The 24548-nt window shown below is 44.2% G+C and overlaps 1 protein-coding gene across 1 annotated transcript in view; it reads left to right on the top strand.

Moving 5' to 3' along the window:
• The window catches only part of hipk2 (homeodomain interacting protein kinase 2), a 68356-nt gene that overhangs the window by 33731 nt on the left and 10077 nt on the right, over window positions 1-24548 (top strand). The window contains exons 3-8 of the mRNA XM_083917447.1: window positions 13563-13686; window positions 15155-15274; window positions 16485-16571; window positions 21600-21784; window positions 21912-22074; window positions 24136-24361. Coding sequence (XP_083773573.1) covers window positions 13563-13686; window positions 15155-15274; window positions 16485-16571; window positions 21600-21784; window positions 21912-22074; window positions 24136-24361 — 905 coding nt within the window. The remainder of the gene's footprint in view (window positions 1-13562; window positions 13687-15154; window positions 15275-16484; window positions 16572-21599; window positions 21785-21911; window positions 22075-24135; window positions 24362-24548) is intronic.

Raw genomic sequence — 24548 nt, 5'->3', positions numbered from 1 at the left:
TCTGTATTACAGATATGGAAATGGCCGAGACGTATTCACTTAGACTGATATACTGCATGGCATTTATTGAAATGATGAAACAGTGCCAGCCGTTAACTATTACTAGACACACACATGCCCATGAACACTAATACATCCATGGGATTGTGCACACTCATTCAGAAACATGTAAATGTACTGCCGGTTTGAGGAACTTTGCTGTACTTGTCAGGTGCATGGATTTAGATGTCTGTCCAACTCGCCTGCTGTTTATATTTTTAGAGCCAGTGAAAACCTTGAGGACAGGAAGGGCTCATGTCACAGAAGCTTCTTCATGAGTTTTTTTCTGCAAAATGCAGCTTTCTTGCACATTCCTTGTGTTGAAAGCTGTGGGAAATATGCTTTTTTTTTGCCCTGTACATCTGGGTCTTAGAGTTGCTGTGCAAACTTTTATATTCTGATGTTGATATCTAATCAGACCTGGCTCAACTGTCAGTCACCTCATTTTTGTTTGGTAAATGTTCGGAGGAACCGATAGAGAGAAGTGTCATATCTCATCAGGTTCCTGTTTCTGTTGGGCTTCAGAACTTGTCTCATATCTTTATTTATTGCATTATGAGGTCAGTTTCATATGTCGACTGCTGTTCGCTGGCAACAGGATAGCCTCAGTCACAGATGAAGTAATTAGATGATGTAGTCTATTTTCTGACATGTCTTTTCACTCCTGTCAACATGACACACCTGAAAAGAAACCGCTGCGGCAGGAGAATAAAACGATATGCAATTCAATTCTTCTTTCGGTATTTGAAAGACCTCATTAACAGCTCTTTGTCATCTTGATCCAATGTTGTTGGGGCCTCAGCCGCTTCTGACTAACCTCATCATGTAAACTGTGAGTGAGGCGGGAGCCATAGCAGGACAATTTTTCTCCTCAAGAACAATTTGAAACACTGATTCAGGGGTGAAAGAAAGATATTTTCTGTTTTAGGGTGTGTACAATGATGAACAGAAGAGGGGAGGAGGGGTTGGTGATGGTGAAAGGCGAGCCAGGGAGGCAGGGAACAGCCCAGCTCGGTGCCCAGCTGTGAAGCAGCCCCTGGGGCTTTGGGAGGCTGTGGAATGTGGCTGATGTGAGTCTGGGTTTGGGCTGGAGATAGCAAAGGCCCGGGGCGTGCAGCTGTGAGCAGTGATGTCTGGGAGAAGGGTGTGTGTGCACGTCCATACCTATGTGTTAAACGAAGGAGAAGAGAAACAGAGAGACAATATGTGGATGCATTTATGTGGTTTTGTCCCTGTGTGTATACCAGCTTATGGGCATGTTTGTATATATACATGCAATGTTATTTTCAAGCCTCTATTGGCCACAGCTGAGGCCCCATCTCAGGGAAAGAAACGATATTCGGACTCATTTCCTGTTTGCGGGTTCAGGGCATGCTCTTTCGCCTCGCTCACCAGAGACGTCTGGAATGTGAGACAGAACCAGATTACAACAAGCTACCTCCCTCAAGGATTGGTCGGTTTGCCAGTCAGCTGAGAGCAGCTTTGTTCAGAGCGAGCCTGACAGGCGGAGATGACAGCTAGCTTTTGTTCTGGAGATTTCCTGTTCTGTCCTGGGCAAAGGGTCGGTTAAAGTGCATAGAAAAGATGTTGCACCGCTCCCTTGCCCCCCCTCCCCTCCCTTGTTTTCCCGCCACTTGAATCCCCACTGGTCATATTTCCCACCCATCGACCAATTATAGTGCACTATGTGTCGGGGAGAAGTGATCTGATTGGCTGTGTCGGGGGTGTCTGGGAGGTCAAAGCTGTGTTCATTTCACACTGTGTCCTTTTGGACTACCTCCAACAGCACCCTCAGAGCGCTCACACAGACAGAAGAAGAAGAAACGGAGAAAAGAGAGACAAATAGAGAGAGAGAGAGAGAGAGAGAGAGAGAGAGAGAGAGAGAGAGAGAGAGAGAGAGAGAGAGAGAGAGAGAGAGAGAGAGAGAGAGAGAGAGAGAGAGAGAGAGAGAGAGAGAGAGAGAGAGAGAGAGAGAGAGAGAGAGAGAGAGAATTACTCTGTACACAGCCTTCAATGCAATGTGATTTCTTGCCTGAGAAATTGTAAATGTGTCATGTTTAGCAGTGGTTTAAAATTCACATTGACTCCAGCAGGCACCTCCAGTGCTGCTGCTGCTCCAGTCTGCGATCATACTGTAAAACTGTCTGTTGCCTCTTGACAACTAAAGAAATGTTCAGAGCCAGAATGCCTTTGTTGTGTGTGTTCAGTGAGAGGGGACGGTCTTCCCTCTGGGCGACGTAAGCTAAGACAGCATAACACCTGGTTAAGGAAGGCAACCATCAGTTACAGAGCTGTCACAGGACATGCATATGTGTGTGGAATGTGTTTTTATCACATACAAACCACGATGAAAGCATAGTTGAAATCTGTTCTCTGGTATGTCTTGTCATGGAAAAAAAAATTCGGCATCTATGAAAATGCTGAACAATCTTGTCTGTCATTAGACTCCCCAAGACCGACAGTCTCCAATCTCAGATGGTGCTATCACTTGTCATTACACTCCATCATTCGGCTCGTAAACACAACCTTTCCCCATGTCTGTATCACTGTTTATAGGTTGTTTTAACTTGACGGGGAAATAGAAACCAAAGGCTATCATGTTAAAGTGCAGTTTGCTTATAGCCTCCACAAAAATACAAGGTGCTTTCCATTCATTGACTCTCACGTGCAGTGTTTCCACTGGTGTTTAATTTAAGTCAGAACAAAAAATAGTAACATTACAAGCTTCACTGTATATTTCAAACCAAAGTTCATCTGACAACAAAAGCAATTTGAAGATGTCACCTTGGGGAAAATCGGGATCTGTAACTATATTATGAAATTTTATAAACTAAATGAACGAGTGAACTAACAGCAGAAGCTAAACATATTTTAGACAAGTGTACGCTATATTTAGAATCATTTCACTGCTTTACCTTGCAGTCAGACAACTCTTTTTAAGTTTGCACAGGGGGAACTGAAGCTCTCATCCAACCCACCAGTCTTCATTGACAAAACCAGTAATTTTACCTTTCAGAACACAGGAGTTGCTGGTCTATATCCTCTGGGATATGAACCCTCACTGGCACATTGATTTCCCCATTTTCACCACATTGGTATTTACAAAGCAAAGCCTAATTAAGATAATAAATGAATGTCACTTCCTTCCTCAATCAGACACATAAATGTATCACACCCTTCCTTGCATACATTGTTGACAGCAACAATAGTAATAGTAAAAGTGCAATCTGAGTCAAATTTAGATGGAATACAATCTGTCTGCTGTCTCCTTGAGTTGAAGCCATGGCGGCAGAAATGACAATGTCATTTTGTCTATAATAATTGAATCATAAAAGTATGGCTACATGAAAAGGATAATGCCGTATTGATTGTTGCTGCGCAGTAATTGTTTTCCCTCAATAGACAATGTATGCCATTTTAAACACCCAGAATGCCTTCATTGTTTGTCATGGTAGACCGTATAGGGAATGGGAAAAATTATCACTCTCTATATGACAGAGGGAAGCAAAAACAATCCAGGGGTATTGTCATTGAGAGGTGATTAACTGTGACTATACTTACAAATGACTGCAGGGCACTGCTGCTTGGCCAAATTAATTACCTGTCATTGTGACTGATTGTTTTTGAAGACATCTCTTATTATTATTGCCTGTTCTAAGAAATGAGTTCAGACTGCATTTCACCATGCAGTGGCAACATATACAAAATAGCAGAGTTAAAAGCCAAATTCCATAGCACGCAATGTATTTCTGATTCACATGTGGTTCGGGTAGAGATTTGCTTTTAGTTTTGTGTTTGTTTCTTGAAAGAAGTGTGGCTCACAAATCAAATTAATTCACCAGAAGTAGTTTCTGAGCCCAAGCCGTGGCTATTATTGTGGTTGAAACTTTGAGAAAGAAAGCACTCACACAAAGGCACACACCAGTCCCCTTCATGACATGGTTTTGACATGAGAAGCTGCTGCTCTCATTTGCAAGTCCAAAAACACACCACACACAACACTATCCGTCTTTATTTGTCTTAGCAAGAATTCTGTCTTCTGGTGAGGCTATAAGGGAATGTCCTATTCGTCCAAATTCCTGCCTAAAGCCTTACTAATCCAGCTGTTGTTTCTCTACGTGATGACATTTCTAATTCTTGTCAGGGAAGAATGCAGCATGACAAACAGTGTTAACAGTGTCTGAAGGCACAGCAGGCAGGCGGCATGCTGGGGCAGAAAGAGGGACACACGTTTGAGGAGACACAACACTTGTGATCTGTAGAGGCTTCACCTTTCCCAATGGACACTCTGGCGGGTGTGTGTGTTTAGGAATATTTGTTTTTTCTTGTATGCATACATGATTGTTTTCGTGGGTGTGTATGATGTTAGTTGCATCTAAAAGGAATGGTGGGTGGGGGTGGGGGGCTGGTGGATGGGGTGTCCGGCCACATCTGGATCAGCCTCTGTCAGTGTGTGTCCATGAGCCTGCTACACTCTAGGGGCTCACTGAGACACACCCACATACACCACAAAGAAGAGGGCAGTGGTGTACATAGACAGACAGACAGACTGACTGAGGCAAGCAGAGAAACATGTGCATAGAAAGAGAGGAGTAAGGCTGGGGAATCATATCCAGGGAGGGCTGTCCCTGTGTTAAATTTTATACAGAGATGGGGAGCTGCTCTATAGGACCTGTGTGAGGTTTAGTTACAGCTCTCTGCAGCCCTGTAGCATGCCATGAGGCAGCGCTGCCCTGGGCACCGAGAATTCATGTCACACACAGCAGGATTTGATTAGGCAGGAGATGGTATTACTGCCCGACTGGGTGGGAGGAAGGAAGTAGTCAAACAAGGGATAGTGATAGATAGAGATAGGGAGGGGTAAAGGGGGATGGGTGGAGGTAGAGTAATGTAGCGCATGTACTGTATGTCTGGGGTGGGGGTAAGGTAGAGGGGAAAGCTGGCTTGCAAATGTCTCCCCCATGTGCTCTTTCACTTGCCCCAGAAATAAGTAACTAGTCAACCAGAGCAGCATTTATGATTGGAACTGTGTATGTGCATGTGTGTTTTGCGTGTGTGTTTGCGTGTATTGAATGGAGGGGAGACGTATGTCATTACAGTGGTAGGAAGGGGCCCCCATGGCTCCTAGCTATATGTTCTCAGGTGCCCCATTTCAAATGGATTTTTGTCGTCTGTTGTTTTACCACATATCCAGTATGTATGGTTCCGCCAACCAACCACATTGATTGCACCTCCCCCAACCACACCCCCATCCCCCCATCACTTGATCTCTGTCACCCTAAGTCAACAGAATGGGACATATCAGGGCAGAGCCTTGCAATTTCTCTGGACTGTATTGGAGTAACCCCACTGCTGCAGGAAACTCAACAATAGAAAGACAATAATGCCCATCCACCAGACAGGAGAAAATGATAACAAACCATAAGAGGGGGAGACAGCCAGACAGGCAGTCAAGCAAGCAGATGGGATTGTGATTGGTTTGGCCAGCAGTTTACTTAATTGCCATGCTGGGCTTTTAGACTAAAGGGCAGTAATATACCACGATAGATATATAGTCTGTTTTGAAGTTGAGGCCTGGACGGATTGGAGCCGAGTGAAAAGGTTTAAGTCTAGCTCACTGAATCCCTCGTACAATCTAATCTGCTGAAGTAATCAAGGCTTCAGTTTTAGCATCCATCTGCCATGAGCATACAACAATCTCATCTGCCTGACTGACCGCCTGCACCAGAGTGTGTCTCACTGCCCGCTATGCTGCTTTCCTGTCTGTTTTGGTGATTGTCTCAGCCGCCGTGACATGACTGCCAGCTGGTTAGGCTGGTTGACTGAGTGATTGCATGTTAGAATGTGTTATCGTCTGTCTGCATTTAGTTTGGCTTCACCCAATCCAAACCATCTAACTGTGTGACCCATATTTCCTCTGGACTTGTTGTCAGTGGGGAGTAGAAACTAACAGGGAATGAGGGTGCATTCTGAGTTGTTACCAGCAGCAATTTAATACTTTGCACTAAACAAGTTGCACTTTTATCTTGTATGATATGCTTTTTTTACCAGGATATATCTGTTACCCATTTTCAAGTCAGATTTTCATGGAGAAGGGCTGCACATGCCTGAGGATTGGGTCAGTTGCTGGTTAGAGGCTGGTAGACTGGCCTAGTACTGTCTGACTGTCAGTCTACTTCCCTAATAGGGCTGGAAAGACTCAACCTACATCTTCTCTCAAGGATGTCTGCGCAGAGAGCGTCCCTGTATGACGAATACCCATCATTTACCGATCGCAGATTCCTGCCACTCTTCCCTTTGACAAGAGAGGCATTGTTGTACCTACGCCTCCCTCTCCGTCTCTCCTTGCCTCATCTCCTTTCTGTCTTTTCTCCCTCCACATTGCCCAGTTGCGAGAGGTCTGTCCCTTTGACCCATGCACCAGGCGATGGGGGCTGGGGGTACAGAGGGTACCGCAGGGAGCGGGGAAGGCCTGCTGGCTGCAGGTGGGAATGAGATGGATCAGCCGCATGCTGGAGAATTATAATAACCACAGGATAGAGGTAATTACCAAATGGGAACAATGAAGTGCTGCATAGACGTCTAAACGTACAACTGAGCTGCACTGTAGCTGCGCCCATTGTTTGGTTTTTGTAGTTGTTAGCGTTGCTAATGGAAGCTTTTGCGAGCAGAGGTAGAAGATAGTGAGAGGGCGGGTGGAAAAGCGCACTATACCCCTTCTCCAGGATGGGAAGAAAGTCTCTGTAGCAGCAAATATATTGCCAGACCAATAAAATATGTGTGATGTTCTATGTTACCTAACAGTAAATCTGCTCTGTTATCTAACACTTCTATGAACACAGTCCCATTTGAAGATCAGCCTGTTTTTAATGACATAGGGGGATGCCATGTGAGAGAATGTGGCATATCCCATGTGCTAATATTGACAATGCCACACTTTGACGAAGAGATCCATGTGTGCCTCATTGGCAAGGTTAGCCAGCTCTCTCAGTTAAATGTGAGAGGGCACAGGGGTAACCTTTGAGCACACAAATGCTATCTATGTTAGCTCTGAGTGTGCTAAGCTGAACTGTGCTTCAGGTTGTGTGGAATCAGCACAAGCACACACGCAGCTGTCACCTATAATTTACATTAGCCTTCTATGATGCGATCACAGCTTCTGTAAAAGTTGAGAGGCTGATATGTGTCTGTACGTTTCCCTGTTGCTTTTTGCATTATCAGAACAGTCCCAGTGACCAATTATTTGGGTGTCAACTCTTCCCTCTGTACAAACCATCCTCGTCCCTTCTTCCTTCTGTAGCCTTGTTATAAGGCTTTGCAATGTGTTGTAATGCCAGAGCCGGAGAGAATGCTAATACTCTAATACAGTGACAGCCTCATCAGCGCTTTTGCTGTGGCCTTTGCTGAGAGTGAGACAAGAAAAAGAGAGAGAGATAGAGAGAGAGAGAAAGAGAGAGAGAGAGAGAGATGATTTAAATGCAGTCTCTGCCTACAAATATGTGCATTTACTTCAATACTGACTTTTGTGCTGCGCTACAATCTCTGATGTGACGAGAGCAGGTGGAGTGGTTGGAGAAGTATAGTGTAAATGCATGTGTGTCTTGGGTTGGGGTGGGTTCCTGCGAGCCACAGGGGCATGGCAGGGGATGCGGCTTTGCACATTGATTTCAGTAAACGACCACCATGCAATATATGTTGAAAAGTGTTTCTCAATTGTGTGTCTTCAAAGTGGCTGTGGAGGAAATTTTGAGGGCATGAATATGTAGATGAGTACCCCGGGGGAGGAAGGGAGTCATTCACAGCACCGATGCAAGCCTTTTACATTAGGCAAGGGCAAAGCGTGGGATGGAGAGAGGGGAAGAAGACCAGAAAGGAATGGAGGAATGGGAAAGAAGTGAAGGAGATATAAGGCAGAAAACTTAATGGCAGGCTCTTTTCTCATGAAGTGCTTTTTCCTTTTAGCATGGGACAGCGATCTCTCTCTCCAACCAGCACAATGTCATAACACTACTCTCAACATACCCAGTATAAGATCTTATTTACATCCAGTATACACACTGCTACGTATAACTGCCTGCCTGCCTATTGAATAAAACATAGTTGCATAAGGGCCAATGATAAATAGAAAGGAAAGGGATCAAACCCATTACCATAGACTGGCTGACCCCTGTGTGTGTGTGTGTGTGTGTGTGTGTGTGTGTGTGTGTGTGTGTGTGTGTGTGTGTGTGTGTGTGTGTGTGTGTGTGTGTGTGTGTGTGTGTGTGTGTGTGTGTGTGTGTGTGTGTGTGTGTGTGTGTGTGTGTGTGTGTGTGCGCGTGTGTGCGTGTGCGTGTGTGTGTGTGTGTTGTGCATTTATATGTGTGTAAATGCTGCGGGGTTCAAGGGATCCATCAGTCTCCCGTCTGGAACCAAGTTAAGGGAAGGTCAGCCTGATGGATACATCCTGACATGCACACAGCCTGTGATGTCAGCTGTGTGTGTTTGTGTGTGTGCGTGTGTGTGTGTGTGTGTGTGTGTGCGTGCGTGCGTGCGTGTGTGTGTGTGTGTGTGTGTGTGTGTGTGTGTGTGTGTGTGTGTGTGTGTGTGTGTGCGTGCGTGCGTGCGTGCGTGCGTGCGTGTGTGTGTGTGTGTGTTTGTGGGCTGGCCAAATGCAGGCACGGTTCAACAGAGCAGAGGGCGGACAGGCAAGCAGTGAGGGAGTGCTAGCCTGGCCTTGGCGCCCTAGTTTGAGGGGTTTGACGGGGATTTTGCTGGCATAGAGGTTGCAAGGAGGGGGTGGATGTTGAGGCTGGGTGAGGTGTAGGGGTTGGCTGTGCTGGCAGAGGAGGTGGGTAGAGGGACTGAGGTGTAGGGGAGGGTTGGGGTGGCAGAAGAAAGACTCCATTCATGAGTCGTGCCATCTCTGGCTCCCAAGGGGACCGGGGCTCATCAATGACCAGGCCAGCTGGGAGGATGTCAGCATGCAGACTCTCTCCCTCTCTCTCTGCCTCCCTCTCTCCTTCTCTCTCCATCTCCCCCTTCCTCTTTCTTTTGTCAAGGGCCCGTGGTGTCAGAGCCACTAGCCTGAACACTGAGGCCTCTCATGCAGTTGGGTCCCCATTGAGATCCAGAGAAAGATTCTGGCTTGCTGGTTGTTTGCACACCGTCTGTACTGTATTTGACATCTATGGTCTGCAGCAAGAAGCTCGCCACCACCCTCCGAGAGGCACTGTGGTAGCAGCTTAAAGGGTGATAAATTGACGCTGTCAGCTGAATATACAGTAGCGTGCTCAGATGGCGTATCCAAGCACCTTGATTCTAGAGATTTCCAGGTGGCAAGAATTTAGGTTTTAGCCACACTAGTGATGTGGCTCCATGGATGGTGATGTGATCCCTGATATTCCTATAGCACCACCATTAGCTTCCTAGTTGTGGCTGACTGACTATTGGATGGATTGCCATGGAATTTGGTACAGACATTCATGTCCACCTTAGGATGAATTTTAATAACTCTGATGATCAACTGACTTTACCACCATCATTAGGTCAAAACTTTAATTAGTTGTTTTTGACCAAATACCTTCAAATTAGAATGAATCTAAAAGAACCACTGCTAAAGTAGAGTATAAAAACGATATTCCCTATAGGCTTATAGTAAGACTGAAATGGTCCTATCTGCATACATTGTTAATCTCATGTGCCCTGCTACTTTATGAAGTAAAGGGGGACATAAAAGGAGCATGGTTTGTTAGCTATGCAGATGTGTGGGCTGTTTATCACTGTCTGTGACAGGCCTACATCAGAAGCAAGCATCTGTGCGGCGCTTTGCATGCGATGGCAGCAGTGCAGTGGCAGGGGCAGATTTGCATTTGTGGTTTCATATCATGAGCAACAATGTTACTCCCTCTGTCTTCCTTCCTCCTTCCATGTGCCCTCTCTCTCTCTCTCTCTCTCTCTCTCTCTCTCTCTCTCTCTCTCTCTCTCTCTCTCTCTCTCTCTCGCTCTCTGACTTTCGCTAAACGGGAGGAGCTTTCTGTTAGAGGCAGTGGAGCCATGAGAACAGCCGAAGTAGAGCGCTGGAGCATAACCCAGGAAGGTTCAGGCTGAAATGAATCCAAGCACAACATCAACACTAGGAAATCTCTCCATCACACACAAGGGCAAAGTCTATGTGGTCGTGGCACACAGCTATATACACACATGCATGAAACATTGCACGAAAGCTGAAGTACTACTACCACTAATTAGGCTCTAATAACAGGACATTTTTGTTGTAGTTGGCTGTAATGAAAGCCACCTTTCTTGGACATCAAATGTGGCACTAGATCCATTTCGGCATGTTTGTGAGCTAGTATAAATTACGTACAATGATGGCGACGGGTGTTTGAAGTGACTTAGTTCAGTCTCTTGGTAAAAATAAAAAGAGGGAAAGTTGAAGGTCCTGTGGTCTGCATGTGTCCGCTGCATTCACAGTGATCTGAAGTACCATCTGATGAAAGGGTTTCCTGCAGCTTTCATCTCCACAATGTGTTTTGATGGGGAGAGTTTCCTTGCAGCTGAGTCAAAAGGCAGCCTCATGGCAATTGTGAGAACAACCTCCGCTTTTTGTAGCTCGCAATAGCTTATACATATTTTGGGTTTCTCAAAGTCAAATGAGGTTTTTGGAGAACTCGTACTCACACAAATAAAGGGTTATGTGTTTTTGTGTCGGAATGAATCCTATTTAGATGACAAATGCAGTGCAGAACTGCTGGGCTGAATGAATACAATATCATAAAATATTGATAGAAAATACAATACCTGTGATGGAGTGCTGCATGCCTGTTTCTATTATCGACTTCTGCAGAGACAGCAAAGAGTTGAAAGTGCAAACAATGATACTTAGGGCTGCAACTATCAATTATTTCAGTAATTGAGTATTCTACTGATTATTCCATCAATTAATTGAGTAAATGGATACAAAAAATAACAACTAATTAATTTTCTTTTTAGAAAAATCAACATTTGTCTTGCCTTAATTGCATAGAATAATGTTAGCTGTCAATAAACTAAACTTATTTGCATTTAAGTGCCATATTACATGTGCTTCCCACACGCAGAGCCGGTTGAAGGTCAGTAACATGTTCCTACAAATTCTAATGTTAATATTACCTTGTGTTTTGTCCACTCCGTAGACTGGAAACCTTCTGCTGAGATGCTGAAGTAGCTATTTTCTGTCAGTTCCTTCCACTTTGCAATCCACATCCTCTTCACGATGTGTGTTCACAGCGTAAGCCAATTGTGCGACAGTTTCTTTGATTGAGCCCTAAGACATTTGAACATATATAAATTGATCTATACTCCTATAAAGTGTGTTAATGAACATGTGCTTGTGGTTTCCTCAAGTCTGATGAAGCACATCTGCTGAAGGTAAAAGGAACACACACACACACTTGTGTGTGGTGGTCTACCTCTCCACATGAGTGTACAGCTGTTATTGTTCCCCCTCCCTTATGTCTACAGTGAAACTCCAGCCATTCTAACAAGCTGTTAGGGGAGGGTCATGCTGACGCCGGTCCTGGTGTCCATCTCTTCTCTTTCCTACCTTCAGCAGACCTGCTGTTCCCTCTTCTATCGCCTCCTAGCAGGCTCCTTTATGCCTCTTTGGCAGCCCCTTGATAGACGTCTCGGTTCATTGTGTGTGAAGGTGTCTTTGTATTGGTGTGTAATGGTGCCCTAAGATACTGTTGCTAGAGTGTTGTCTTGGTGTCTGTTTCACTGCTGCCTTCGAGACCCCAATAAGCACGTTTTGTGACAGTAGCTCTTCGCTGAGCTCTTCACTGCTCCCCCTCATTTTCTTTATTTGTGCATCTCCTCTCTTGAACTCTCTTTTTCATGTTTTTTTGTTTTTCTAATGCTCTATCTAACATCATATATTAGACATCATCGTCTGTCCTTATGGCGTCTTCTGCCTTTCTGTATTAGACACATCTCAGTATACAATGACTTGCCTGTGCCCTCTTTTCATTTTGCTTTTTTTGTCAGCAAGCAGTGAATAGGGGGCAGGGAGCTACAGTTGGAAATTAGCTTTTAAGTATGCGAGGTATGTTCATTAATTCTCTTCCAGACCCCCCAGTTGCCCTCAGACCACTCACCCATCATACCCCCGCCCATATATAAAGTCCTAAAGCGTCCCCTCACCCCATGCTGTTTTCCACATTCTCTGTTTCCCTGGTACCTACAGTTCCAGCAGGATCGAGGCCAGGCCCCCTTGTTTCTCTCTCTGCCACTGAAACCCTGCCAGAGCCCGCCTAGGCTTAGGGGAAGCGCTAGCCTAGTAACCATGGTCACAGCAGTCAGCATGGTGAAATTGGCTATGAATGAGAAACTTTCCAATATAGGCCTTAAGATTCTGTGATCTGTGTGACATGCACATAATACGTTATTGACAGATTGAGAAGGTGATTTCAGTTTCAGTAGTCTAGTCTGACGTCATAGAAAGATTGAGTGCTGCTGCCAATTCTTTTGGAGCTTGGTGACAAAATTTCACAGATAGGTAACATGTTAGAGCAAAAACGTCCCCCATATGGTGATGACAGAAAGAAAACCTCTTAAAAGTGCTTTGGGTTGTTAGACCAGAGTCACTGTGTTCTGGGTTATTTTAAGCCCCATTGGAGACGTGAGCTCACAAGTAGTGTATAAGTCTTTTTGACAGGATATAAAACATGTTGAATGAAAGTTGGCAATTGTTTTGGACTGCAGTGCTGCTCATATAACTGAAGCAAATTTTCTTCTTTTTCTTTATCATATCATAGATATGTATCTCCTCTACCACTGAAATTGCCTACTTGAGTATCACTGTACTGCATGTGTGTATTTATGACAGGGAAAAGCCTGTTTTTAAGCACTGCCATTATTAACTAGAATGCAGCCTGCTAAAACCCCAAACGAAGCTCATTGTATGCTCAACGGATATATTTATGTTGGTTTTGTTTTAATGGCATAATTGCTACTATCTTGCTGTGTGGTCGTGGACCATGGAACTCTGTAAACATACCAGTCTTCCTCTATACAGTCTTCATGTCTGACCACTAGAGATGGAGCTCAGTGATTGGTGCTCCTGCATGCTTATCATCATCAGCAATATCTGCAATATGGCACCTTGGAAACTGCTGAAATGATATGAAAAAAGAACACACTACAAGGCTGCACTGAGTGATCAATGTTAAGATAACAGATGGGGGAATAGTTGATTGATTTATTGTCTGTCTAGGTGTGTACGTATGTTTATATGTTGTCTAATTAGATTGCATTGGCTTTGAGAATGTTTTGCTTAAATTTGTGGACTATCTTCAGCTCACTGCAGCGTAGATTATTTCCTATTCTAACCTGTGCTTACCACAGTTGGCTGCTCTCCATGATCTCATATGGGTGTGTGAAAAGAAGCTCCATACCATGCCTTTGCAAATTTATCTTAACATTGAAAATGCCATTATAGTCATGGCAGTTAGTCATTTGTTTAGGTTCTGATTTCTAACCACACTGTGTGTTTTCACTATCCACAGGGCTCCAGAGATCATCCTGGGCCTGCCGTTCTGTGAGGCCATAGACATGTGGTCCCTGGGCTGTGTGATAGCTGAGCTCTTCCTGGGATGGCCCCTCTACCCCGGAGCGTCAGAGTATGATCAGGTAACATCTTACGGCTGCTTGGGCCTTCAAACTGTCTCCCGAACCTCGTAGCGACTCATGGTTGTGTGTGTCTGGGTTCTGACATACCCATAATTCTGAGTTCATGTGCAGTTATGTTCATGTATATGCATTTGTGTTCTTGTGTGGGATGCTTCTCCAATCCCCCTGACAGCCCCTGATGATTCTCGCGCAGCCTCCCTGTTTATCTCAACAGATGCCACAGAGCCACTCGCCCAATTAGCGGAGCCCCGGTGCTCCAGAGCAAGACATTGCCGCATTCCCCTTGAGCAAGTTGTGCTCCATCAGTGAACAAGCTCGCCTGATTTTTCACAAGCCCAAAACTTAAAGCAAAGTGCCTCATTTACAAGTCTCAAATCAATCTGAGACTCCTGAGCTGAGGTCATGTTTGGGTGCCATGCATATTGCGACCAGTGGAGTAGTTAATGTCTAGATTTTCAATCCGTCAAAAGAACACCAAACTTAAAGTTGTTTTTTTTTTTATTGTCATCGGGATGATTAACCATGCTCCACAGTTCAACGCACCTTATGGTTCAATCATTGGTGGGTAGAGTTGCCAATAACTGTACTCAAGTAAAGGTATTGTTTTGCAAGAACAAGTTCTCAAGTAGAAGTAAAATTAGACATAAATAACTACTTGTGCAGTATTAACTGGAAAAATAATTTGAGTAGCTAAAAGAAAATAAGAAAGAAAACACTGGCACACTACTTTCTTTTCCCCTCAAATCTTTTATTTGATGTTGATATAACTGGAAATATTTCAACCACAGATGGTCTCCTCAGGAAAGTTTAAGAAGTGAACACACACACCTGTATTTATTTCTGATGAAATGACACACCGTCATCTCCTGATTAGATAACCTGCCACATTATATACCCGATTAAATTCAGGTGTGTTCATCTCTCCATCCCGACATTATGAGTCAGGTCCACACTAAATAAAAGCAGTTTATTCTTTTCTTTTTTTGTGTGTGCATAATTTGGACTTGACTTTTCTGTCTCTCTTCATCAGACGCCACCAATGAGCATGAAATGCACACCGCTTGCACACCATTAACTTGAATATTTAGCTTAAGACAGAAAGCAAGAGAAGTAGTAGTTTTAAAGCATGATACACTGTGTGTGCATATAATTAAACATATTATCATTAGCATAAACTGTATATTAATGAATATACAGTACCAGTCAAAAGATTTCAAACTTTTGACTGGTACTATATATGCATGGATAAAATAATTAATAGACGAAGAGCGCTGAATCCCTCCAGATGTAACAAAGTAAAATCTAAAAGTATGATTTTTCTCAAAAGATTTACTCATGTAAACATTAAAACTACTCCGACAAGTACAATTTACTCAAAAAAGTTACTTGAGTACACGTAAATGTAACTCCTTACTACCCACTTCTGTTGATCATACATATGAAAAATGTTTTGTTTTCTGTCTTGCAGATCCGGTACATCTCACAGACACAGGGTCTGCCTGCAGAGTATCTGTTGAGTGCGGGGACAAAGACCACCAGGTTCTTCAACAGAGACCCTGACTCCACCTATCCGCTCTGGAGACTTAAGGTACAGCATGAATGCACGCAAACACAAATTCCTTCCAGTAGCATCAAGAACATCCTACTAAAAGCTGATGATATTTTTGCCAGAATTATGTGCCATTAATATTCCTGAAACTACAGAGTATGAGGCATTGACGATCCTGGCTATAAACAAGGTCAGAGGCTAATGAAAGCAAAATGGATCTGTGTGATAGGATTTGGCAAATGGAAGTACAGTCTGATGAATCCAGCTTAGAGCTGCTTTAACCTCCCTGTCCTTCCATGTAGGCCACTCAATATGGAGGTCCGCTCCTTTCTTTTTTACCCTTATTAACTTTTGTTCAGTGAGTTCTGCAAATACTGATGCATCTCTGCAGGGTATGTGTCTGCGCCGCCTGTGCCTAGGATTGGCCTCTTTTGCCCATTTGTTTCTTAACAATGATGATGATAATTGGTCTTTAAATTAGACGTACAGAGTGCATAGTGTACATGCCCTTGAGTCTCAAATTTAAAAACTTTTCAGTCCCTTCTTCAAAACTGTATGATCTCCCTAGCTTTGGAGGCCTTTTTAAAACACACTGTTGTTAAATAAGGGGGGTTCTGAGGTCCTGAAGATATGAGATGGCAGCAGCATTGCAGGGAAGACACCTAGGTTTCACTTGACACCACGGCTGTAATTCCTCATGTGCGTCTTTGGTATGTGGAAAATCAAGCGTCAAGGCATCCCGACCACTTTTTTCCACTCTGAGGAGTGATTGCTAAGCTTTAATTTGACCTTGCCACGTGTTTCAGCAGCTGCATCGCTTTGCTGACTGTAATTAAAAATACCATGTGTTCAGTCAGGAGGTTTCTATAATCAACATAGATTAGTTTAGTGTGATTTCTCAAATGCTTTCAAAAGCGAACGATCACGTGTTTTTACACTTGCATTTTCACACATATTACGTAAATGTGTGTTCACGTGCACTTGCATGGAACATGCATCTGCCGTAGAGTTTATGTATTGCAAATTGTCTTGTATGATATACTGTGTATGCCTCCACATGTCGTCTTCCCCATCTTCCTTGGCTGTTAGATGAGTGTTTGTGTGTTACCCCAGGGTTGCTCAGAGGGCAAGCCGAGTCCTGCTGCACATCAACAACAAGGGGCTGTAATGAGCCAAATGTAAATAGTGCCTTTCCAGAAGGGAAGTGTGATGGGATTTGAGAGTAACATCTGCTTCTTGTCTCCCGCAGACTCCAGAGGACCACGAGGGTGAAACAGGGATCAAGTCCAAGGAGGCTCGCAAGTACATCTTCAACTGCTTGGATGATATGGCGCAGGTATGCCATTTCAGTACCACACAAAGCATGAATCCTTTCCGATGAATCAGACAATAGATCAATTATTTGCCTTTGCGCCAAATTTTTGTTCGAATCCCATCCACCTGTCTCACATTTGAAGCTCCGACTGATGGGTCTACTCAGTTCCTGGGTCAGTTTGAGCCATCATACCACATCCCGAGAATTATCCATCAAATATTTGAAGTCCTTTAAAATATTGATGTTGCCACTGCCTGATCTCCAGATGTACTGTTGCTCCGTTTCTATATAGAATTTCACAGAGTAGAATGAAAGCAGCTGTTCGCTGAATCCCTCAACTCGGCCTCTGCTCTTCATTTTGCTTAACCGCTATCTAATAAGTAACAGACAAACATTTGAGCTGAACATGTGGTGAGTTTGGTTAACGTGTTTGATATGTACAGTTTGCTTTCTTATTTAAGCTGGAGCGAGTGTTGTGGCTATGTCTCACTTTGTACATCTACAGTGCATACATAAGCACGTAGAAGGCAAGGGTACAAAACTTTTACTCTGTCTCCCCCTCGTTCTCTACACACTCGTGCAGTGCCCATTCAGAGCCTTCTGAACAAACCGATTGCGTGGCTCCTGGTATTGCTGCTTGCAACATTGGGCATGGCCGTTGGCCCGCCCCCTTCAAAACGGGTCTATTGCTTGGCCCCTGGAAGTGCTGCTCACAGTGTTCTTTGAGAAAACAAAAACAAATGTGGTTGCAGTAGCACAAAGGAAATTTATTGTGATATTAGCCCTACCCCCTCTGAGACTCCCATCTATCCAGAGGCGGCACCAACACATGTATTTGTACATGTATTGTACGCAATTGGATAGCACTACGACCAACTAGGACCACTCAAAGCAATGAACAAGGGGAGGTATCTAGCCGACTTTGACAGCGCAGCACTTTCGTCAATCGGTAACACCCACCCATAACAGATTGTACGATTTGATTGGTGAGTTGGGATTTTCTGGCATAGTTAATGAACTCCAACGGTGCATGCAGCGGCAGAGCAAATTGAAAAAGTGGTTCCTCAGAAGTTGTAGGAGTTTCGCAATTCAAGATGACTGGAAATCTGTCTAGATGCAAACAGATGCTTATATGGATAGATTTGTCTGCACCCACAGAATTCAGGGGGGGGGGGGGATTATTTCTGAGACTTGGGGTTCAAAAGTTACATGTCAAAAATGTGAAGTTCTTTGTTATAGTGCCACCATCTGGCCAAATTCAACACAAAGCAATCGGGTCCCCGATACACCTGCCAAGTGTGAAGCCGATCGGATGAACAGTTCTTGAGATATGTGAAGACACACAGATTTCTTGCTTTATAGTTACATAGACATACACAAACGCATGAACACATTCTAGAAGGCTCCTACCAGTTTATCAGACCAGCTCAGTGGGACAACACACCATATTGTGTCTGCACGGCTCAGCTGGTTAGCCCCTCTCTCACTGCAGCCCAGCATGTCACCTGTGGGAACACATTTGTTTAGCAGATCTTACGTAACCCCAGGAAGTGACTTATAAAACAGACTTCTATATGGAAAAGCACTGCCAGTAAACATCTAATGTCACTTTCCTCCATGACTCAGAGTGAAATTACTTCTCTATGGTGGGAAAGTTCGCATGTAGCTGTGACATTTTGATAGGACATGCCTGACAGGGAGATGATAGTGAATGTTGTTTTGTTCAGCCTCATTTGAGCAAATACTGGTTCGGCTGGCAGATATGGCAGCGGTGAAGGAAAATTACAATGTTTTTTTTTTCCCAGAGCCCTTCCGATCTATGACAGTACTCTCTTGTCACCATGCACCTCGATCCTGTCCCTGATAATGACGAGCCAAGAGATAAGAGTTAAACAGGTGAATTATTTCATTTGGAACATGGTCATCTTGGTTACACAACCTGCAGCAGCAGTTTCTGGAGACTGTCCAAGAGGATATGCAGTGCAAGTAGTGACTTAAGTGATGGAGACAATTATGGTTGTCCAGTAGTGCCCAGGGCCACTGTCAGGCCTGTCTAAAATAACATGCTGTCGGCAGGGACAAGATAGTATCACTGCCTGGGCTTGTTGAGTTGCACACACACACACACACACACACACACACACACACACACACACACACACACACACACACACACACACACACACTCACTCACACACACACATGTATGCAGCACAGAGTTTAATGAAACCAACCTGCACGGGTATGATATCCCCTGGGTCATCTCTGTCTCCTACGCTTCAAGCTCTGTGTCCCATCTTCCTCTCACTGCTGCAGCCAGACTCGGCTTGCTACAAAAACACAGAGGAGAACCAGCAGAGCTGCACACGCTTAATGTGGGAGAAAAACTGCCTATCTCACTATCCCAACCGTATAAACAAGTCAGCATTGTGGACATCTGTCTCCGCGTGTATAATGGATGATGTAGCTGAAGGCCCTGAAAGACCAGTGCCAGGAAGCGATAATGAACCTCCTTTCAGTCGTGGGAAATGTGGGGAGGCTTTAGTCACAAGTATATCTAATTTGAGGAAATCAGAGAGCAACTTAGAGCAAGATGGAAGGAAGGCCTGCTCACAAAGGGATTCACTATTTTTTAAGTATATTTTTGGGGCTTTATACCATCATGAAAGATACAGCAGGTAGAGGGGAAAGGGGGAGAGATAGAGCGGATGACATGCAGCAAAGAGCCACGGGTCACATTCAAGCCTGCAATACACGCACACACACACACACACACACACACACACACACACACACACACACACACACACACACACACACACACACACACACACACACACACACACACTCTCTACCATATGAGCTACCGGAGCCCGCAAATGGATTCACTTTGATCTGCTATTCTTCAATATCTCTGTTGAGAGAAGTGAAGCCAGGGTAGAGGGGCAGCATGGCCATCACCAAATCTTTCTTTTATTACATCCACCTACAAATGGACTTTTCCTTCCTTCCCACTGAGAAATAAAGTTTAAGTGTAAATCTGCACACATCGTAGTGCTGGGCAGAAGACAGGCCTGCATCCTGAATGCCTAGCTCCACATCTCCTGAGGCGTAGCCCGATCTTTCTCACTGCTCGACAGCTGCCATCCCTGCCCATATTCCAGAGTGGCATGTCAGTGCTCCCCACGGCACAGATGTGACTCCATAAACAGCGGTTGACATGCAAGGCACGCGAGGCTGACCATGTTGGTTCAAGAAGCCCCTTGTCTTCGTGTGTTTTTAGTGACCATTTTAATTTTCATTCAGAATTAGAAAATGCCAAATGTTGTCTTTTCCTGTTGTTGAAATAAAAAGAAAGCATGAAAATGTTTTTCCCATCTAGTAAATTCACATATCTTAATTTTATGTCTGATAGGAACGTTCTTTTTCCTCTTCAGGCTTCTTCTTATCCAGTCTGATTATTGTGGCACACCTCAGCCAACTCCCACCTGCTCTGCATGTGTTACCAAACTGTGTACATTTCCCAAAGTCATCTCTTCCACTAGCAAAGGACGATGTGATTATTTCTCACCTCATTCTGCAGATTATTCCTTTATCACAGCCAGTAGAGGTGGCAAGCAGAGAGGAATGGTTACAGAGCCTGAATAACCTGCATAGAGAAAGAGAATTGAATCAGATTTGCAGCATTGACTGGCAGCACATCTGATAGCCCCTGGAGCAGGCCTACAGATAAGCGCTGCGTCTTTATTAAAAACAGGCCTGCTACCTCTACATGGCAGTCACAATAAACGAGGCTGCCTGTCTGTTGCCACTGTCCCTGTCTCTGTTCTCGCTCTGCCTGACAATCTGCTTGTCCATTCAGACTAGCTATATCATAACCTTGTCCCACTTCCCTCATTTTTTCAACCCATATAACAACCCTAAAAGTAATCCCAGTTCTTAGAATGAGGCCCCTGCCTAACAAATCAATTCCTGCTAAGCCGTTACTTATATGAACTGCAGTCAATGTCAGGCCAAGAGAAATCATGTCCAGACAATGTCAGAAGTTGCCCTTTCACACATGTAGCACACAACAGGAGATTGTCCATGTCAGATGCATTCTCATTTACTGTAAATAAATGGTTGAGCGTGCAGAAGGCATGACATGACGCATGACATGCTTGAATATGTCTGATGATTTCAGTGTTCATGAAGTTCATGAATCTCGTTGTCCCTCCAGTAAGATATTTTCATTGTCTTAAATCACCCTTCTTCCCCCTCAGATGTTTGTTTTCTTCCACTTTTGTGTGAGCCGCATGATACAAACATGGGCACAATCACATGGGCTCAATTTAGACATTATCAGACTTTGTACTAGAGAGCTGGTCTGTTTATTGTCCGGTTCTACTGATTCTGCTGTTTGCGTTCTCACATACAGCTCCACTGGGTAATGACTAGATGATTTCAGGTTTGATTTGCAGTGCATGTTTGAAAAGGGTTGCTATGTAGCTTATGTAGCTTTTCATTAGAGCAAAGAAATCTGCAGAAATCTGCTGCTTTGCCGAGTATTCATCCACAGCCAAAGCCGCAGTGTTTAATACAGATAAAGCGACATGATGTTCCAAGAACAAGTTTCCCAGAATTGCTTCAGAACATATTGAGGTTAAGTTGTCTCATGTCAGCTTTCTCGTAGGCTCTCACAAAATGGTATCCTTTGTGAAAGTTTTTTTTTTTTACGCCTAGCTAATGGCAGCATTTATTGGGTTCATGTTTTTTGTTTGTTTTCACATCTCAGGAATAGATAAAAATCTCAGCCAAGGCGCCAGGAGATATTTCAAGTGGTGCTATAAATACCAGTGCAAATGTTTATAATGTCACTAAGGTGCAAGGTTATCACTGGGCTCTGTGACACTCACACTGAAACCCTAACTGATGAGGCCTTGTAAGTATTAATAGACCTCTCTATGGGAATAAGTTGTGGGAGAGATTTTTCTCTGTCATCTGCAGAAACAATAGAGACCTTGAATACTCAATCAACCATTATGCTAAGATGCTGTTTTGTGCCTCCAGGTGAACATGACGTCCGATCTGGAGGGAAGCGACATGCTGGCAGAGAAGGCTGACAGGAGGGAGTTCATTGACCTGTTAACCAAGATGCTGACCATTGATGCAGATAAAAGGATCACCCCTATCGAAACGCTCAACCACCCCTTTGTCACTATGACGCATCTCCTTGATTTCCCACACAGCACACAGTACGTGCCGAGCTGGCCCCGTTGTTGTCATCGTTGCTGTTTGTATAATTATCATTTCGAGCAGTAAAATAATGTCTGTCATAAGACACAACTCTCATTTCTTCTCCCTCCCTTTCTGTCCGCACAGCGTGAAGTCGTGCTTCCAAAATATGGAGATCTGTAAGCGTCGTGTCAACATGTACGACACAGTCAACCAGAGCAAGACGCCCTTTATCACCCACGTGGCCCCCACCACCTCCACCAACCTCACCATGACCTTCAACAACCAGCTGAACACTGTGCACAGCCAGGTAAAACGTCATTCATCAGTATGCTGTTAGGCAACCACTGAACTTTTGTGTTGTCCGAAGCAAGTTTTTAAATGATTTTAGCTATGGTTTACAGCATTTCCATTGAAAATAATGGCTGAAAGAAATGTAGCGTAGATGTAAGTGTGGAATTTCTCTCACATGAATGTACTGTATATGTATCATGATGGATAATTAGAGCCAAGCTGAAACCCTCAGCAACAATACGAAAGATGCATCTTGCTTACAGTCAAATTCCATCATAACCAAATAATCATAGTAAGTCAGTAATAGCTCAGCAGCCCATGAGTGGCTGTTTGTCTTTGACCTGTTTTTTTTCCTGTCCGTCCTTCCTGTCTGTCTGCATGTTTCTATGCTTACTTGCCAGCCTTTCTGCCTTGGTGCATGTATATCTGTCTGCCTGCATTTCTGTCTGTGCCCCAGGTCCTGTGGGATTGTCACAAAGTGCTGATTACACACATGACAAGCCCCACTTCCTGCTTGCCTTGCATTCTGGGGCTTTCAGGCCTTAAGAATCCCTTTAGAAGGCTTCCTTTCCCTTTTCCCTCTTCTCACTCCTGTCCTCCTCCGTCTTCTCCTCTTTCCTTCCATTTCCCGGGGTTGAGCCTGTGGTGCTTTACCGCTTCGCTCCTGTACGGTCTGTGAATCGAAACTGCTGACTTTTGGCTTATGACGAAATCACAGAGCGTTGTGTTGCAAAGGTTTTCCAGATTGTGCTTAGTTACAACCCCTGCTCTCTCTTCCCCACCCCTCTTTTTACTAAACAGAGTTCATTATCACCAACTATATTGAGCCAGCTCAAACTCTGTAGCATGCGACAAAAACCCCATCTTGCTGTGATTCAAATGGATTAACATTCCCTCAGCTTGTCTTTTCCGCGCCTGACTCGCGGGGCATATAGACCGACTTAAGTTAGTGATTTATTCAGCTCGATTCATTTGCAAGGCTGGAATGCATCTTTGGCTTGTGTTTTGCTGCTTCCGTGCTTGTTTATGATGAATGCCACAGTGCCATATTGATTATGTTCCCTCCCCTGGTATTCATCGAACACGCTAAAGAGAGCAAATGAAAAATGAAAGCACTGTCTCTATATTTCCCTCCACCCCCATGTACGCTTAATGAAAGGGCTAAAATTAGACAGTGTCTCGTGGAGCAAATAGTACTTCCGAGCTGAGCAAAGGGTGTCTCTTAAAAGCATTTGTTTGTATCTAGGATGCTCCCAGGCTGTCTGAGTATTCCACATGTCTTATTAATGGGCAGGCCATGCTGGAGTTACCTCAGCTTACGTAATTATAGAGTGACTGTTGACTGTGAAATATTACTCCTGTCAGGCTTATTGATTTGGAGGCTAGATAGTGAAGCTGTGATATGAAATGTCAAGTTTTGCTGCAGCTCATTATATTGGCTCATTAGGATTCTGTAGCATTTACATTAAAACAGTCTTATAATATGATCTCATTATGACTTTAACACTCTTCATTTCAGCAGAATAATAAAAGAGTACGCTGCTGTGTGTTTTGTTGTTGCTAAATGAGATAATACAATCATGTTCGGCAGGCACCGTTATTATTATTATTATCTAAAGAAGTAAGGTTTGTTTGCCAGTTGATGCTGCAAATGATAAAAAAAAATTGTCTAAATATTCCGTGGTGGCATTTCACTCATTGATGGTTTATTATTCTAAGAACTGTGGCATTGATTGCATCTCTCCTCACATTCTTTCCATCTCTCTAATTAATTAAATCAACAGTCCTCATATTTTAAGGCTTGCTTAAATTAGTTCTCCAATTTCCTTATTCTTCCATGGGCTTGGATCAGTGATGGATGCCCCGCCATCCATCTTATCTGGATCTGGTAGTTGTTGTTTTGCGTCTTTATGTTTGCATTACTTTCTTAGAATGCTGTTATCTTTCTGTTTTTACCATGCCTGCTGTTCAACCATACCCCCCCCCCCCCCCCCCCCAACTCCGACTTCACTATGATTCGATTCCCATCTGTACCTCCATTCTCATGATTTTTATTTTGGTCCCATCATTCCTTTAGGCCACCAACCTGGTTCCCTCCTCCACCAACAATGCCACCCTTTCCTTTGCAAGTCCTGATGTCTCCATACTAAACTACCAATCTGCACTCTACCAGCCCTCCGCTGCCTCCATGGCAGCTGTGGCCCAGAGGAGTATGCCCCTGCAGCCGGGGGCTCCTCAGCTCTGCGCTGCCCGGCCTGACCCCTTCCAGCAGGCGCTCATTGTTTGCCCACCTGGCTTCCAAGGTAAGGAGGTCTGACCAGTCAGTATGCGTTAGTGTGAAATGTAAATAGGGAGAGTGGGATTTGTGGTCATCTGTGCAAAACATAAGATCCCGGCCATGAGCACCTGTTCTACAACATACTACACCTAAACAACAGCATTTATCTGGTACCATTCGTACTGTACAGTACTGAAGTCGGTTGTAGTTCT

The sequence above is a fragment of the Echiichthys vipera genome, assembly GCF_963691815.1.
Source record: "Echiichthys vipera genome assembly, chromosome: 7".
Classification (NCBI taxonomy): domain Eukaryota; kingdom Metazoa; phylum Chordata; class Actinopteri; order Perciformes; family Trachinidae; genus Echiichthys; species Echiichthys vipera.
Note: the sequence above shows the minus strand (reverse complement) of the source record. Positions and strands in the feature narration are given on the sequence as shown.